We start from the raw sequence: 16,388 nt of genomic DNA, 5'->3' as shown, positions 1-16,388 counted from the left end.
ATATATAAATTGGTATATATTAAATTATATCGTAATTATTCATTTTCGGGACAAAACAAATAACTGGTAACCCCAATCCTTTTACTTATATATAGGTATAGTCTATAGTACTCTCTATCTGTCCCTTACGGGTGAACGCGCATGCCATATCTATATAATCTTCATCTGAGGTGGAGGCCAACTTTGTGGAGATACTAAACTGTCAATGTCAACCGTCAAGTCAACGTCAACTTTCTTAAACAATCTAACCGCCAAATGGAACAGCCAAATCATCTCTTATCAAATAACATTGTGATACTCAAATCAAAACTATATAAATAGCCTTTGTCATTAATAAAGACTTCAGTATTTATTAAATTTATCAATTCATTACATGTCTTGTTTTTTGTAATAAAAATGCCGTTGTTTAGTGGTAGATGTTACAGTACCGCAAAATTAATTGGAAAAACTGCGATTATAACGGGAAGTAATACGGGGATCGGAAAAGAAACGGCTTTAGATTTCTATAAAAGAGGTTTATTTTAATTGCTACTTTACTATGTCCATTTTTATGAAGATTACATTTACTTTATAACTTAATATTTTATTATTTTAGGTGCTAGAGTAATATTGGCATGTCGAAGCTTGGAAAGAGGTGAAGAAGCGAAGAAAGAAATAGAGGAAAAATGTAAAGATTTATCGGAAACTGGTACCTTGGTACTAGAGAAATGTGACCTATCTTCTTTAAAGTCTGTCCGTGATTTCACCCAGAAAGTGTTAGACACAGAACCTCATGTTAACATTTTAGTTAACAATGCAGGTGTTATGATGTGTCCTAAAGGTGAAACTGAAGATGGTTTTGAAACACAATTTGGAACCAATCACTTAGGTCACTTTCTGCTTACTATGTTGCTTCTGCCGCGCATAAGAAACAGTGTTCCAGCCAGAATAGTAACTGTTTCATCCAAAGCACATACAAGTAAATAATTTTAATCTTTTAAAAATATTAAACGCTTAAAATTTTATGGTAATGATGGATTATTACTTTTTAAAGGAACAAAACTGGTTTTTATACTTCATTACAGCAATTCAATCTTAATTGCAATATAAATTAACATTTATCTTATTAGATCTATTGTTACATTAAGTATGTAATTTAGTGATGAGTTTTATACTCAATAATTCAGATTAAAGGTTAAAAGGTTTGATAAAAAGGTTTTAAAATAAAAATTTATGTTTATTTCTCAGGATATGGCATTAACTTTGATGATTTGAATTACAAGAAGAGACCATATAGTGCCATGGAGGCATATTCACAAAGCAAACTTGCTAATGTGTTATTCTCCAGGGAATTGGCAGCAAAACTTAAAGTAAGATCTGAGTAATTTTATTCATCATTTGAAACAAATAGTTGATATATCACAATGAGTCACCTAAATCTTAGTAAATATTATCGCTTACAACAAATATTTGATTTTACAATTAAATAATTGACCATTATTTCAAAATAAATCTATACTAATTTAACAATGAGGAGAGATTTGTATTTTTGTGTAATGAATAAATTCAAAACTGCTTGACAGATACCAAAATGTTTTTTGCCATTAGAAAGCTACATTATCACTGCCGCTATATTTATTAATAATTTTTTTTACTCTGTGCAGACAAAGTCGTAAGTAAAAGCTATTAGACATAAACAGGTTAAAAGAAGTGAAGTACATGGTTTTATTTTTCTAATAATATTAATGATGAATTCAACATTCTCTTTGCTGTGCAATTGTGCATACAATATTTTTAGTCTGTCCCTCTCTCCTTCTATTTTTTAAATTACAGGAACATAACATAGAAGGAGTTAATACATACAGTCTTCACCCAGGGATAATTAAAACTGAGCTTGGCCGTCACATGAATGACACACTGTTCAGGGGTGCTAGAACACTATTTGGTACCTTAATCGGTCCATTCATGAAATCTGCCGAACTTGGTGCTCAGACCACAATATATTGCTCTGTTGATGAAAAATGTGCCAATGAAACTGGATTATATTACAGGTAGAGTTAATCAAAATTATTATTTTCATTTAATTAAAGAAATAATACACAGCGGAAATGGATAAGACAATAGTCTCAAAGTAGTTTAAGCTTCCTTTCTTTCCACAATTTTTTTCTTAATCTATGTATATAAAAGAAAGTCGTGTTAGTTACACTATTTATAACTCAAGAACGGCTGAATCGGTTTGACTGAAAATTGGTGGGCAGGTAGCTTAGAATCGGGAAACGGACATAGGATAATTTTTACCCCGTTTTCTCTTTTTTATTCCGCGCGGACGGAGTCGCGGGTAAAAGCTAATTTAAAATAAATTCGGTTTTTGACAATCTTATAACGGATGAGATTATAATGCAGAGGCAAGCTTTCATAAAAAATAGTTGTTATACATGCACTAATCGGAAAGTTGCGAAAACAATTGCCTTCTAGTAATAGTACTAATAATTTCTACTACTCCTACAACTTAGTAGTTGTATAGTTTATTGCTCAATGGAACTTTTGTACATTAACAATTGTTTGACAGTGATTGTGTTGTTACATCTCCACATCGCAATGCTTTAAATGATGAGCATGCAAAGAAGCTTTGGGACATTTCAATGGGCCTGGTGGGCATTCAGGACTACAATCCATTTACAGCAAATGACCAGGGAGTGAAGAACAAAAACTAATTATTGTATTGTTATATAATAGTTTTTTGCACATTTATTGTAATCATTTTTGTACGCACAAATGTATGACATAGATTTTAAGAAATAATTTCTTTACTTATATTTCAATTGTTCTCATAATTCTCCACTTATTTTTTACTACTTGCACAATTTTCTAAGCCTTTATATATATATTTTTTTTTTAATTTTTCTCCTTGATCCCCCGACATGTTTTGGTCGGAGACTTTGCGACAAGCCTTTTTAATTGAATTTTAATGTTTATACACCTTTATTAAATAGGGTGTTATCTCATGTGAAGCATTAAAAGCATTGTCTGAGGTAAAGGATGCGGCTCTCAATATCTAATTATTAAGCCAAACTTATGTTAATCTATGATACACCTGTACATGCTATTGTTGGGTCATATCTCTATAATTATTTTTTTTTTACTTTTTAGTTCCATTTATAAGGATAAGTGATAAAACATGCATTTAATTTTGAGGCAATTGTTAAATTATTTGTATTGTATTGGTAGTGGTATTGGTAATTTTTATATTATTAATATTCTTTATAATGATTTAATATGTTGACAAAACTGTTTTTATTGATAAAGAAATATTTATACACTAAACATTTCTTGGAATTATCTTAGACTAATCAAATTAACGTCCAATTTACGAATAAAAAAAATGTTTTATTATATTTAATCTAAATAAATACATATACTATTTTATTTAATGCATAGTATTTTTATTTCATAACATTAATAGCATACTTATAATAATAAATTTACATTATGATTTTTTTTATTTTAAAGTAATGATAAAACTACAGAAAATCAATAAGCAATGTAGAATTGTGAAGTCCCAACGTTGAGAAACAGTCACTTTGCTGCTGTAGTGTGTCAAGAATTGTCAATACCCGCTGGACTAACAAAAATAACCTAATCAAAATCATTATTTCATCTTTGTTTGATCTTTCAAATGCTCTAGATCCATTGTCAAACAACGTCAATATTACCTGAAGGTCTATGTTACCAGGGCATAAAATTAAAAAAAAAAAAAAAAAAACAACGTCAATAGCCAAATGTCAATTACAAAAATTATTACGATTGCTAGACTAGACAATTTATTTTTTGTTTGCCTTTTTTACTAACATTCGCAAGTGCCAACCGGTTTTTATTTTACCATTTTATACACTTATGAAAATAAACGTATGTTTCTAATAATGTTCATTGTCATGTAATCCTGCAACTGTTTTCTTAGTCAGTGATGATGGTTTAGTATGATAATAATTTTATTTAAATTTGATAAGGTTGATTTAAAAATAATTATAAAATCAACAACTGCTCACAATGGAGTACGATAAAGAAGACCATACATGGCGAAGGCGATCATCGTCTACATTTAAGCAAACAACTTGTCAGCCAATGCCAAAGAGATCACACACAATTGCTGTTATTGTATTAGGATTAGCAGTACTCAGTTGTTTGTTAGGATACTGCGTCCTCAGCGAAACTCTACCCTATGAATCTAAAACATTGCGTCTGGTCATTGTTGTGAGTATTCCTAAATTGAGTTTCAAACCCAAGTACATATAAAGCACTTCGAAGAGGATATCCAGTAATGATAAATTCTGCCATTCTTGTACTGTAAATTAATCTTTATCGCACATTCGCAGTTCAAAAATATTAGTTTGTTACCTAGCTAAAAGTTATTTTATATAGTACTTATTAAAACAAATGAAAATTTGTTGTAGCTATTTCGTCACGGCGCTAGAACTCCAGTAACAAGTTATAAAAGTGATCCTTTTAAGAATTATCAATGGCCTGATGGACTTGGAAGTTTAACAAATGTGAGTATTAAATAAGTTATTGAAAAGTAGATAAGATCTAGTTTAGAACTCAGAATTGGGAGATTTTGGAAATACTTGCCTTAATATTAAACAACTAATTTTTAATTTTTATTGTTTTACTCTGTAATTTAAAACTATAACATTTGCAACTTAATTGTTTTAAATACAATTCTTTTTTTAGGCTGGAAAACTACAACTATATGAGTTAGGCAAAAAGTACCGTAACTATTATGCTAATTTTATCCCAGAGGAATATTACGAGAAGGATGTTTACGTAAAGAGTAGTGATAAATCTCGGTGCTTGATGAGCGCATACACTTTCCTTGCTGGTCTTTACCCACCATCGGACCGGCAGACTTGGCATCCCGAATTACCATGGCAACCGATACCTGTACATTCCCTTCCTAAGGATTTAGATAATGTAAGATTCTCAACATAAACATATAAACTTAGGACTTATAAAATACCTGCTTCCTCTCTTTAGGGCACAAAACCTGAATTATTCACACTTCCTATACAATTGTGAATATAATGAAGGCTAGATAGAGCCCTAAGTTAATTTACATTTTATATAATTTGATTTAAAATATAAAATTTATTTGCATTGCTGCTCTTGCCACATATCAATAAGAATGGGTATACCTATTCGTACAGCAAAACTTGTAATAATTTAACAACATTTTTCTTCTAGATAGTAGCACAGACAAAACCATGCAAAGTTTGGAAGTCAATGTATGAAGAGTTATTGGAAGAAGCCAATGCGGATCCTAAGTTTTCTGAACTATTTGATTATCTTAGTAAACACACGAATCAGAGCATGCGGAGCGTATTAGACGTAGATTTCTTGTACAGTACTCTGCAAACACAACAGGAAGCAGGACTGAAACTTCCGGATTGGACAAAGAATGTATTCCCAAATAAAATGCGTACTCCGTTTATGCTTAGCCTGGCTTTATTATCGTACAATCAAACTCTACAAAGGCTCAAAGTAGGCAAGTACTGATAGTTCGTATTTGTGTTATTCTTAAAGTACACTTTACATTGTTAATTGATGGCCACCATTTTAATGCTTTATATGTGTTTTATAGTTTAGATTTTTTACAATTTATTATATGTTTTTTATTTTACAGGTCCATTATTGAATGAAATAAAAATGAATTTACAAGATAGTGTTAGTCATACAAACTTGGATCGTTCACTGTACATCTATTCGGGACACGACGTGACTGTGGTTGGTCTGTGGCGCACACTTGGCTATAGTGAGCTGTTAGAACCCGAGTACGGCGCCAGTTTGGTGCTCGAACTGCACGAAGAAGTTGAACAAGACACATTTTTTGTTAAGGTAAGAGTTTCATGAGAAAGGTTGACTTTAAATGGGATGGACACATCATGTTTTCTTCAAGAAAAGTTTTTCTAGTAATTAACAAAATAACCCTCCATATTTAAACGTAACATCTGTTTCAGTTATTCTATCGTAACAATACGAAAGTGGAAGTTCCTATGGAGCTGAATATGCCATTCTGCGACGATCCCTGCACTTACAATCGTTTTATTCAACACATTGAAACCTTGATTCCAAATAATTGGGATGAGGAATGTAAAAACTAAAAATTATGATGCTCCTCGTTTCTTATATGTCACATATTTAACCTATTATTGTTCACAACTCACAGTAAGGTAATGTTTCACATAAATGTTTTTATTTTTATGTATGTATGTATGTATGTCAATTCAATTAAATGACTGAATAAATTTTGACAAGTGAGGTATCCTTCGACTTGAATTCTTCTGAGTGTTATAGGAATCAGTCGGGCTTAATGATTTTTTAAGTAACAAATCTGTCGAGTTATTAGCTTCCATATTTTAAAGTAAATTTATAAAGAAACATTTTACATGCTCTAAGAATTTATTAGTGTTGTTAATACTATGGCAACACTTAGGCTAAATTGTTGAATTTCTATGTTTCTCGAATATATATTTGCTACAACTTTTGAGTTTACTCATATTAAATAGATATTATAAAATCGCAAAAGAATACATAATGTGCCATATGTTTGTTATTCTTATTCTGAATATTTATTTACTTATAATTTTAGATTTTTGTAAAGGTCTAAATATTAACCGTTTAATGCCGAAAATATATTCTTTAAACAAGAAGTTTGTAAACAATTGATGTTTTATCATGTTTACGCACGAAATATACGTAAAATTGTACTGATTTAACATTGCACTTATTAATATTGATAATTTAGTTTTACAGGGATTTTACTTTAGATATATTATATGTAATGAATACTGCCAAATTAAATAATATTTTTAAATACTTCTTTAATTTAGAAATTATTACTTGCTACTTGAATTTTGGCAATTTTAAAATTTTGTTATTAACTTTTATTTACATAAAATATATAGAAATCATTGTTAATTTATGTACTTTTACTAAATTTAATCTGATTATTGATTTAAGTACTTTTTAAAATCAATTTACATATTTATTATTTCAATGAATCATTCAATTTCCTATGACTTCATACAGTAAAGCTAAGCAAAGACATTTTTTTATGTTTAAATTTTTTTCTGGAAGTAAATCAATTTATATAAAATACGTAAAAATTAATTTTCCAATAATGTTATATTGAAACATATTTTTTATTTATATTATATTTTTTTACTATTATATTTGAACGTAAATAAAAGTGATATTATGATATAAGAATATAATTTTGTATGTTAAAAACTTTAAGAGACGCAAATATATTATTTTCTATAGAAAAATTTACCGACTGAATATTTTAAATTTGTATTTTTTCTGTATAATTTTAACAAATTATAAAACCTTAATTTAAATTGAATTCTTCATACGTATAACTGTTAGATGTTTGTGTACACACAATTTTTATAAACTTTAGGCAAAAAAAATATATATTTTTTTTGATTAGTAATTAATTAATTTTTTTTATGCATCTTTTATTAAAACAAAACTGGCCATTTACTCTTTTTATCTAGTGCATTGATACATTTGAAAAATTTATAAACACAAAAAAAATAATTAACATATTCCAAAATAATAATTGTTGTTGTGTACAGTGTACGTAAGTAGTGTTGTTGATGTTAATATATTTTATGTGATGATAAAATGGTTTTATTTGTTTTAATTTTTATTCCATTAGTATTCCAACCCTTACAAATACAAGATCGAATGATTTTTTTTGTCACTACAAGAAAAAGCACGTTGCGAAATATATTCACAGCGATATTTGCGGTCAACAAACTAGTGTGCATATTTAACCTTCAGGAACCTTCAATAAATTAAAAAAAAATATTTTTTTAAATAAAAATTTTATTTGGACTAAATGTAAACTGTAAAGTATAATTTATAAAAATACATATGTGAAATATTAAGAAATCACATAATTCGATGTAAACAAGCGCCACTGAAGTGGTTAAAGATGTATTTATCTTAAATTATAAACTATTTAAAAATATTATCTCAAAATAACACATTTGGACGGCACAACATTTAAAAACTTACGACTATTTTGGTACAAATTAATTATTATTGTAAAGTTTATATGAATATAATTTTTTTTACAAAATATTATGTTGAAATAAACTTATTTTGTACAGCACTGCCAACAGGATAAATAAAACGTTGGGGATCCATCTAAAACATTATCATTATATAAAATATTAAATAGAAAAAATAATATAAACAATAGAATGTCATAATGTGTTCAATTCAGCTTAAATAAGTTTGCATCCCTAAAACTAGTGGATTGTCTTTGTACTTAAACTATATTATGCATATTATTGGGCGGGATATAATTATCATCAGTCTTACATTGTTACGTAAGTTATTTACTTGTAAAATCAAAACTAACCAAACTATATATTTTATGTACGTATTTTGCTTACTTTTCCATACAATTTAACAACTGACTCAGTAAGTGAAATGTACTAAAAGTAGGCTTTGAAGCTTAAAGCCTTAAAGTAAATAATTATCTGCATGCATTCTGTGTTGTGTCTTTTCAGATACAAATGCTTTCATATTTAAATTTTCGTATTGAATTATGTTTCAAATTAATACAAAAATATAATTAGATTAGTTAAACAATATTTAACATTATAAAGTCTGCAAGTGCAGAAATATTTTTTTTATTTTCCGCAGCAAGTAAGCACATCTCGTTCTCTATATGCCCTTAGGGAAGTCATAACAGTAACAGCTATCCATAAACAAACTGATAACCAAGAAGCAATGATAGCCAACTGTAATGCCAGTCCTGTGTTGATGAAATCTCCACGTCGATTGCTTAGTGCATTTTTCTGTATGTAATCCATAAAGTCAAATATTGCCTGACAACTAAGTCGGAAATGTATGGCAGTGGCCTGGTCACCAACAGCTCTGAGGTTCTGTGAAAACATAAAAACTAATTTCAGCATAAACGGGATTAATTATTAGCCTGGATTGACAATATTTTTAGTTGTTAATTATTTAAGACTAGCCAAGCATTCCGATTTATTTAGCCATACCACCCGGTCCTAGAATTTTCCAGTTTTATTTTTTTGGTTACTATCTACTTGATTGGATTTTCATAATTATTATAATTCAAAAAATGCACTAAAAAGAAACAAAATAATGTCATGAAAACTCTCTAAACTCTAGTAATTAGTAGTAGGGGCTCAGTTTTCCGCAACTCCACGACAAGCGCGTATTTTGCGTGTCTCTAAACTCTAAAGAAAGTTCTCTTCTTTCTTGTAACATGTCTATATTGTATAATTATTGTTATTTCGCAGTCGGTGTCGGCCGAAGTAAATAGGTGACATTTTATATTTGAGATGTATTAGACATACTTACGTTTATATCCCTACTTAGGCCGAAACCGACTCCAAAATAACAATAATTATACAATATAGACATGTTACAAGAAAGAAGAGAACTTTCTTTAGAGTTTAGAGACACGCAAAATACGCGCTTGTCGTGGAGTTGCGGAAAACTGAGCCCCTACTACTAATTACTAGAGTTTAGAGAGTTTTCATGACATTATTTTGTTTCTTTTTAGTGCATTTTATTTGAATTTTTTTTTATGTTACTTTTGAGTGCATTTTGTTTGAAATTGGTTTTTTTAGGTTACTTTTGAGTGCATTTTGTTTGAAATTGGTTTTTTTGGTTACTTTTGAGTGCATTTTGTTTGAGATTGTTTTTTTTTTTTTTGAAGTCGGCTATTTTTTTTTCTTAAAATTTTTGTTTTATTTCACAATTTTTAGTGAATTTGAAGTTCAATTACAAATTTCCTTAATACATATAAAGACATAAATAAGACAAATAAAGAAAAGGACTTTCCTATTTGATATGTGTGTACTTCAATTCAAAAACTAATTTAGAATACACCAGATAACCACTTATCCTTTAAACAATGAAATAATTATCAAAATCGGTATACAAATTGAAAATTACCGAACTAATACATCGTAGCGTGCCTTTAATTTTGTCCAGCCGCGCGCCGCACTAGCATTTTTCGAATACGCGTAGTTTTTAATTATTTAATATCTTCCAAACTATTGATCAGAATTACATAGTTTAAAGGCTAATGTAATCTGCATTTAATACTCTAGCCATCAAACATATTTATTTGGATAAGGATTCATATCGAATATAATATAATAGCGCCGTAAGCTTACGACGCTGTTTTTCGTGTGCATTTTAATCGAAGTTTGTTCACAATAACATGGTTTTTGTGAGACATCCATAGATGATAGATATATGCCACGAAGACTTTTATTTAGCAAATTTAAGGATCTATAATTACTCCATACATCATTTTTATGTAAGTCATATAGTTTGACCTACGTAAGCCCAGAAAGCAAAATTGTGCTTTTCGTGTAGCATTTTTCGTTTCCGCGTAATTTTATTCTTACGATATCTCCTAAACTATTAGACAGAATGATATAGTTTCAATTGCAAATATAATCTACATTAAATTCTCTTGATAATGAACATGTTTATTTACATAAGGGTTAATACTGAACTCGAATAATAGCGTCGGAAATAGGGCATGAATTTAATTGATGTTTCTGAAGAAAAAAATGGTTATTGTGAGAAAACTATAAAATATAGATATATGCTATCGCGGACTTTTATTTAGCACATTTAAAGAGCTACAATTCGCCATACATCATTTTTATGTAGGTCCTATAGTTTAGCCTACGTAAGCGCTGAAAGCAAAAATGTCCCTAATTTACGCAACAAATTTTGAAGCTATATTCAAAATCTACTAGTCTTCTAGTTATTTAAAAAAAAAAACAAAAAAATGGGACCCACCTGCAAGCACTTCCTTTCGATTAAAATATTTTTCATCAAAATCGGACCACCAGGGGCGGAGTTTCGCGGTAACACACATAAAAAAAAAAAAAAAAAAAAAAAATACAGTCGAATTGATAACCTCCTTCTTTTTGAAGTCGGCTAATAAGTTATTAAAACTGTTACATGTTGTAACTTGGAATAGAAGTTAAACAACCTACACGGACTAAATATTCTCGATACTGCATACACGTTTTTAAAAATCCATCAGTTATAATAGCAGCATGGACTAGGTTGTAAACAGCAAACAGTGCAGCAATACATGAGGTCGGTATCCAACAGTAAATAACAGCATCATTGTGCTGAGATATTCTTGCCCTTGAAGATACTACTATTGTCTCTCCTTCTCTGAAATTGAAATTACATTACATTAAATAAGTTTTACATTATTCTATAACTGATTTTTTCCAAAAGGAAAAAGTCCTGGAATGGCAGCCACATACAGGACACATGCCTCCTGCAAGATGGACAAATCAAGGTTGCGGGACTATCCTGGATGCAGGTTCCACAGGACCGATCATCGTGGCGATCTTTGGGGGAGGCCTATGCCCAGCAGTGGATGTTACCAGGCTGAATAGATAGATAGAATTATATTATTACATTAACTACTAGAAAAACTTACATTTCTTCAACTGTTGTGGATTTTTCTCCTTCATATTTTCCAACATTGTTAATACAAACTCTGTACATGTGAAATGAGGCCATTACAATAGCATACACTAATATTGGAAGAGGAGCAAATACAGCATACAAGCAGTACGAGTTGTGACCACCATTGAAGTTTTGGAATGTGCTAATACCATAAAAGATGCATCCACAGTTGGTATTTTCAAAATATCCTCCTGGGCACACGTCAAGAGTTGTGCGCCAATGATTGAAAGGAATTGCAATGCACACTACAGATATCGAAAGTAGAACAGCTAAGAGACCATAACTCCAGCAGAGCCGTCTTTCTGTCTCATATTGATTCATTGTCATCACTTTAAACAGCTAACAAGCACTTACTCCACTTAGTTTTATTTGATCGACTAAACGGGGACAATCGATAGGTTTAAGATAACGTTTATCAGTTCTAGAGATTTGATGTGTTATGACTACAAGTAACGATCCAAAATATATTTAGTTTTAATCGAAATTATGTTATTACAAAACGTTATTCTAAAGAAAAAGCCTTTAATCTCAGTTAACTTTATATTTAAATTTTAGGTTCCTATTTCTGTTGTTTACAGATGAATAAATGTCAAATAATAAATGGAAACAGGTGTGGCAGGTAGCCAAAGAGCATATAAAACGGACTGTCAAATGTCAAATTATTTTGAAGCTGTGTCTCCAGTTTTATCGAAAACTAGCTTTTACCCGCGACTCCGTCCGCGCCGTCCGCGCGGAATAAAAAATAGAAAACGGGGTAAAAATTATCCTATGTCCGTTTCCAGGTTCTAAGCTACCTGTCCACCAATTTTCAGTCAAATCGATTCAGCCGTTCTTGAGTTATAAATAGTGTAACTAACACGACTTTCTTTTATATATATAGATTAAGTGGTTGTGCTTCATTACCAATAATCAGCACTATTTTCAAATGGAACGAATGATGAGTTTTAGCTGTACAGTACAAACTTTTACTAAAAAAAAATCGAACTCATGAATTTTAACACAAGCTTTATATTCTCTTTGATATCAAAGTGACAATCGTACATTGACAAATGTGGGAAAGTAAATTGTCATTTGATTCTCATCGTAAACACGAAATTTACAAAGAACGAATACGAAATCTCAATTTCTCAATGAAGAAAAAGAAACAAATTCAATCTGCTACGAATTTATATTCGCAATTACAAACTTCATTTATATCAGATGAAAAACACAAAAGCTATTATTTCTGAGATAGTTATTTGTCTTTTTTAATTTTTACGTGGTAATTTCAAAATGAGATTAAACTTTAGTACAAAAGTTGTAGGTAAAAATACTATTCTTGTACCTTACAGAGAGCATCATGTTCCTAAGTATGTAATATATGTTTTATATGTCCTTTTAACTTTGTAAATATTCTTCACCATTCTACTTTCAATTTAGATACCACACATGGATGAGATCAGAAGAGTTGCAAAAACTTACCGCATCAGAGCCTCTGACTTTGGAAGAGGAGTATAAAATGCAAAAAACTTGGCAAGAAGATGATGATAGTATGTTTGGAAAGTTTTCCTTGTCTTTAATAAATCATAATAATTTTATATTTAATTATTACTATGTTTTCAGAATGCACATTTATAATTTTAGATAAACACAAGTATGATCAAAAACATGATGAAAATGGTTAGTGGTAATAAAATTATTTAATGTCAAAATTAAAATAAAATTTATTATTTTGTCAGCCTTTTTAAAGTAAAATTAATTCATTCTTTTATAGCAAAGCAAAATATTACTGTAAAATGTACCTTCCTTAGTGTTTGAGATGCATTGTGTTCGTTAATATTGGAAATAATTCGTAAAATTAGTAAATTTAAAACTAAGAGTTATTTTGAGTAGTAAATAAATAATAATAATGTATTTCAGATTCCATGATTGGCGACACTAATATTTTTATAACAGACAATGATAGTAAGGTTGGGGAGATAGAAATAATGATAGCAGAAGAAAGTGCAAGAGGAAGCAAAAGAGGCTGGGAAGCAGTCATACTAATGCTCCTCTATGGAATTAAGTTCATTAAAATAAAAACATTTGAGGCAAAGATTAGTATAGAAAACAATATAAGTATAAATATGTTTAAAAAATTAGATTTTAAAGATAAATCAAGAAGTGAAATATTTCAAGAAGTGACATTGGAAAAAGTTGTTGATAATGACTGGACAAAAAGCCTTGAAGGACATTTTGTGTTTCAGTTACAATCTTATGAATAACTAGCTATAGAAAAACGCGCATAATTAAAAAAAAACGTAATAAGTAGCCTATGTAATCTTCCAGACTAAGATCTGTTGAGCCGTCCCGGAGATTCCTTCAAACATCCATCCATCCATCCAACTATTCGCATTTATAATATTAGTAAGATAGATATGTTTATTAATACCACTTTTAGAGTTGATTTTGGCAAAATCATGCATGAAAAAGTGTATTTTCGAGGACACATCTTACAAATTAAAGTAAATTTAAATTTTTTAAGTTACAGATATACTGAACAAAATTTTTTAATTAATTTTTATATGATATCTTGTCCTTATAATGAGATGCTAGCTCATCTCTAGCTATCCCTTATTTGAATTGAACATGTTTGTATCACTATAGTGGAGCAAAATGACTAGAGCTTGAAACTGCACATTCTGTTAGTGTTATATGTTTGGATGCTACACTTCAACTTTTTAGGGTAAATGATTTTTGTTATTTCCATGAGTTATAATTCACATCTAAACCAAGGAGAATCCAGTGTAGTGTTTTTTTTTTATTGTGGCTCTCAAACCAATAGATTTAATAATTCATTTTGTTAGTACTGTTATAAAAGGTAATTTTAAAGAAGTATGATTTAAAGCGGGTTTTTTTTTATTTCCTGCTTAACGAAATGTCATTTAATTTTTTGGAAAACAGAATTTCTTTTGAGATGTTTTTGAACTGGAAAGTAAACAGTCATGTTTTATTCTGTGACATAAGAAGAATTACGTTTCTGTCATTGTCAACTGTCAAATTTGTTAAACATCGAAATTGATCGTAGATTTGGAATTGGTGAATTGAAACACCCAAGAAACACGAACGAAACATCCATTGGTTGGTCGAGGTTGGAGGATTTCTTATAATTGGTCTAGTTAGGCGACTACCGTCCACCGGCAATATTTGCTTTTTTCGATTTAAACACAGTTTCGGACGGTTTACACGATGTTTTTTAAAGGGCTTATATTCTTAACAATATTTTATTCAGCAAATATTTTATGTAGCCAAGATATAGACGTGAAGACAGAAGAAGATGTGGGCGTGAAGTATGCCAATAGATGTGAAGTTTGCAAAGTACTTGCAACAGAACTACAAGGGAGGCTAGAAGAAACCGGCAAAGTGCACGACGTTATAGAAATTGGATACTCATTGGATGATGTGCAGCCAAAGAAAAAAACTAAGTACGAAAAATCAGAATTAAGGCTAATCGAATCTTTAGAGGGAGTGTGTGAGAGGATTCTAGAATATAATATACATAAAGAGAGACAAGACAGCACTCGGTTCGCTAAAGGTATGAGCCAAACATTTCAAACTCTTCATGGACTCGTAGACAAAGGGGTAAAAGTGGATCTTGGCATACCATATGAACTATGGGATAAGCCCTCAGCTGAAATTACTCATATGAAAACTCAATGCGAGAGCCTTTTGGAAGAGAATGAATCTGCTATTGAAGAGTGGTATTGGAATCATCAAGGTAAAACAGATTTGAAACATTTCCTTTGCACAAAGAATGCTTTGAAGAATACAGATGACTCTTGTTTGTTTGAAAAGTTAGAACCAAAATCCAAAGGAGAGAAAGGAAGTAAATATGACAAGTCTGAACTTTAACTTTTTGTCTCAAGTCAATGTAACTTTATGATCAAATACATTACTTGATAGTACTGTGATAAGTGAATAACTAGAAATAATTATGTAATAGGATTTCTTCTTTTATTATAGTATATAAGAGGAAACTTTTATTTAACTTTTCAATGAATCTATATTTTTATTTTTTATTATAAAATCATAAGTTTAGAAAGTTATATTAAGTCAAGTATACTTGAGTAATATGAACATTTTTCCATTCAATGACAAATATAAGTCTTCTGTCATGAAATGTTAATTTTTGTAAAATTACTTTATTTGTAGTGTTTTAAATATGTTCAGCTTTTGTATTCTTTTTGACTTAATCAAATTTTATTTATGTATTATTAAGATTAAGTGTAATTCAAGTACAAGTGACTGTAGTAAATGCATTTCCTATTTCTAAAATCAATAACAAGAAGTATTGAACAAATAAATACATATGATTAGACTGCCATTTAATTTTTTATTTCTTTCACTCAAATATGTTCTGCAATTATAATATTATTACATATCAAATAAAGTTTTTGGAACGAAGTTCCTTATCGCGCGTTGTGAAAGGGGGCTAGACGGAAAAAATTCTTACGAAATGTTGTCACGACACTTTTTGCTATAGTAAGGGCGTCGCACGTTTCTCTGTCTGTCTCTCTCTCTCTCTTATAGAAAGCAAGCCAGATATTTTCATTTCTATTTCGCATTGAACAGTGTGGTGTCGCGACGATTATTAATAATAAAAAAAATATTATAACTTAAAAAAAAAAAAATTATTACAATTCCTTCACTAATTAATCGAAAGGAACTTCGTTTCATCCGGGTGTCCCTTGACACCTCTCAAGTCTTTTTTTTATTTCAACAAAACGGTAGGATTTAGAAATCAGTTTTGTAGTTAAGATGCAGTGGGTTTCTATTGGAATATATGAAACAAATTAGATCAAGTCAAAGATCACAGACCTTTTAGATAAGGCCTA

At 30.0% G+C, this 16,388-nt stretch overlaps 5 protein-coding genes across 5 annotated transcripts; 4 read left to right on the top strand and 1 right to left on the bottom strand.

The window, feature by feature from the left end:
- Positions 1 to 251: 251 nt before the first annotated feature.
- Positions 252 to 2,855, top strand: LOC106712327 (retinol dehydrogenase 12). The gene is made up of 5 exons (XM_014504841.2): positions 252 to 514; positions 596 to 958; positions 1,228 to 1,349; positions 1,813 to 2,030; positions 2,549 to 2,855. The coding sequence occupies exons 1-5, from the start codon at positions 397 to 399 to the stop codon at positions 2,691 to 2,693; spliced, it is 966 nt and encodes a 321-aa protein (XP_014360327.2). The 5' UTR covers positions 252 to 396; the 3' UTR covers positions 2,694 to 2,855.
- Positions 2,856 to 3,830: 975 nt separating this feature from the next.
- On the top strand, positions 3,831 to 6,514 carry LOC106712318 (prostatic acid phosphatase). Its single transcript, XM_045685678.1, has 6 exons — positions 3,831 to 4,230; positions 4,431 to 4,526; positions 4,708 to 4,947; positions 5,218 to 5,518; positions 5,657 to 5,868; positions 5,991 to 6,514. The coding sequence occupies exons 1-6, from the start codon at positions 4,027 to 4,029 to the stop codon at positions 6,132 to 6,134; spliced, it is 1,197 nt and encodes a 398-aa protein (XP_045541634.1). The 5' UTR covers positions 3,831 to 4,026; the 3' UTR covers positions 6,135 to 6,514.
- Positions 6,515 to 8,630: 2,116 nt separating this feature from the next.
- LOC106712366 lies at positions 8,631 to 12,140 on the bottom strand. The gene is made up of 3 exons (XM_014504888.2): positions 11,507 to 12,140; positions 11,046 to 11,232; positions 8,631 to 8,936 (listed from the first exon to the last, which is right to left on the bottom strand). Exons 1-3 carry the CDS (start codon positions 11,860 to 11,862, stop codon positions 8,682 to 8,684), a joined length of 798 nt encoding a protein of 265 aa, XP_014360374.2. The 5' UTR covers positions 11,863 to 12,140; the 3' UTR covers positions 8,631 to 8,681.
- Positions 12,141 to 12,705: 565 nt separating this feature from the next.
- LOC106712380 (N-acetyltransferase 9) lies at positions 12,706 to 13,792 on the top strand. Its single transcript, XM_014504904.2, has 4 exons — positions 12,706 to 12,884; positions 12,955 to 13,064; positions 13,138 to 13,194; positions 13,435 to 13,792. The coding sequence occupies exons 1-4, from the start codon at positions 12,808 to 12,810 to the stop codon at positions 13,776 to 13,778; spliced, it is 588 nt and encodes a 195-aa protein (XP_014360390.2). The 5' UTR covers positions 12,706 to 12,807; the 3' UTR covers positions 13,779 to 13,792.
- A 697-nt stretch (positions 13,793 to 14,489) lies between these two features.
- On the top strand, positions 14,490 to 15,491 carry LOC106712333 (protein canopy 4). The gene has a single exon (XM_045686462.1). It carries the CDS (start codon positions 14,743 to 14,745, stop codon positions 15,403 to 15,405), a length of 663 nt encoding a protein of 220 aa, XP_045542418.1. The 5' UTR covers positions 14,490 to 14,742; the 3' UTR covers positions 15,406 to 15,491.
- Positions 15,492 to 16,388: the final 897 nt, after the last annotated feature.

Source organism: Papilio machaon, chromosome 3, assembly GCF_912999745.1.
Source record: "Papilio machaon chromosome 3, ilPapMach1.1, whole genome shotgun sequence".
Taxonomy (NCBI): domain Eukaryota; kingdom Metazoa; phylum Arthropoda; class Insecta; order Lepidoptera; family Papilionidae; genus Papilio; species Papilio machaon.
The sequence above is the reverse complement of the archived record's forward strand: the minus strand, read 5'-3'. Positions and strand labels throughout refer to the sequence as shown.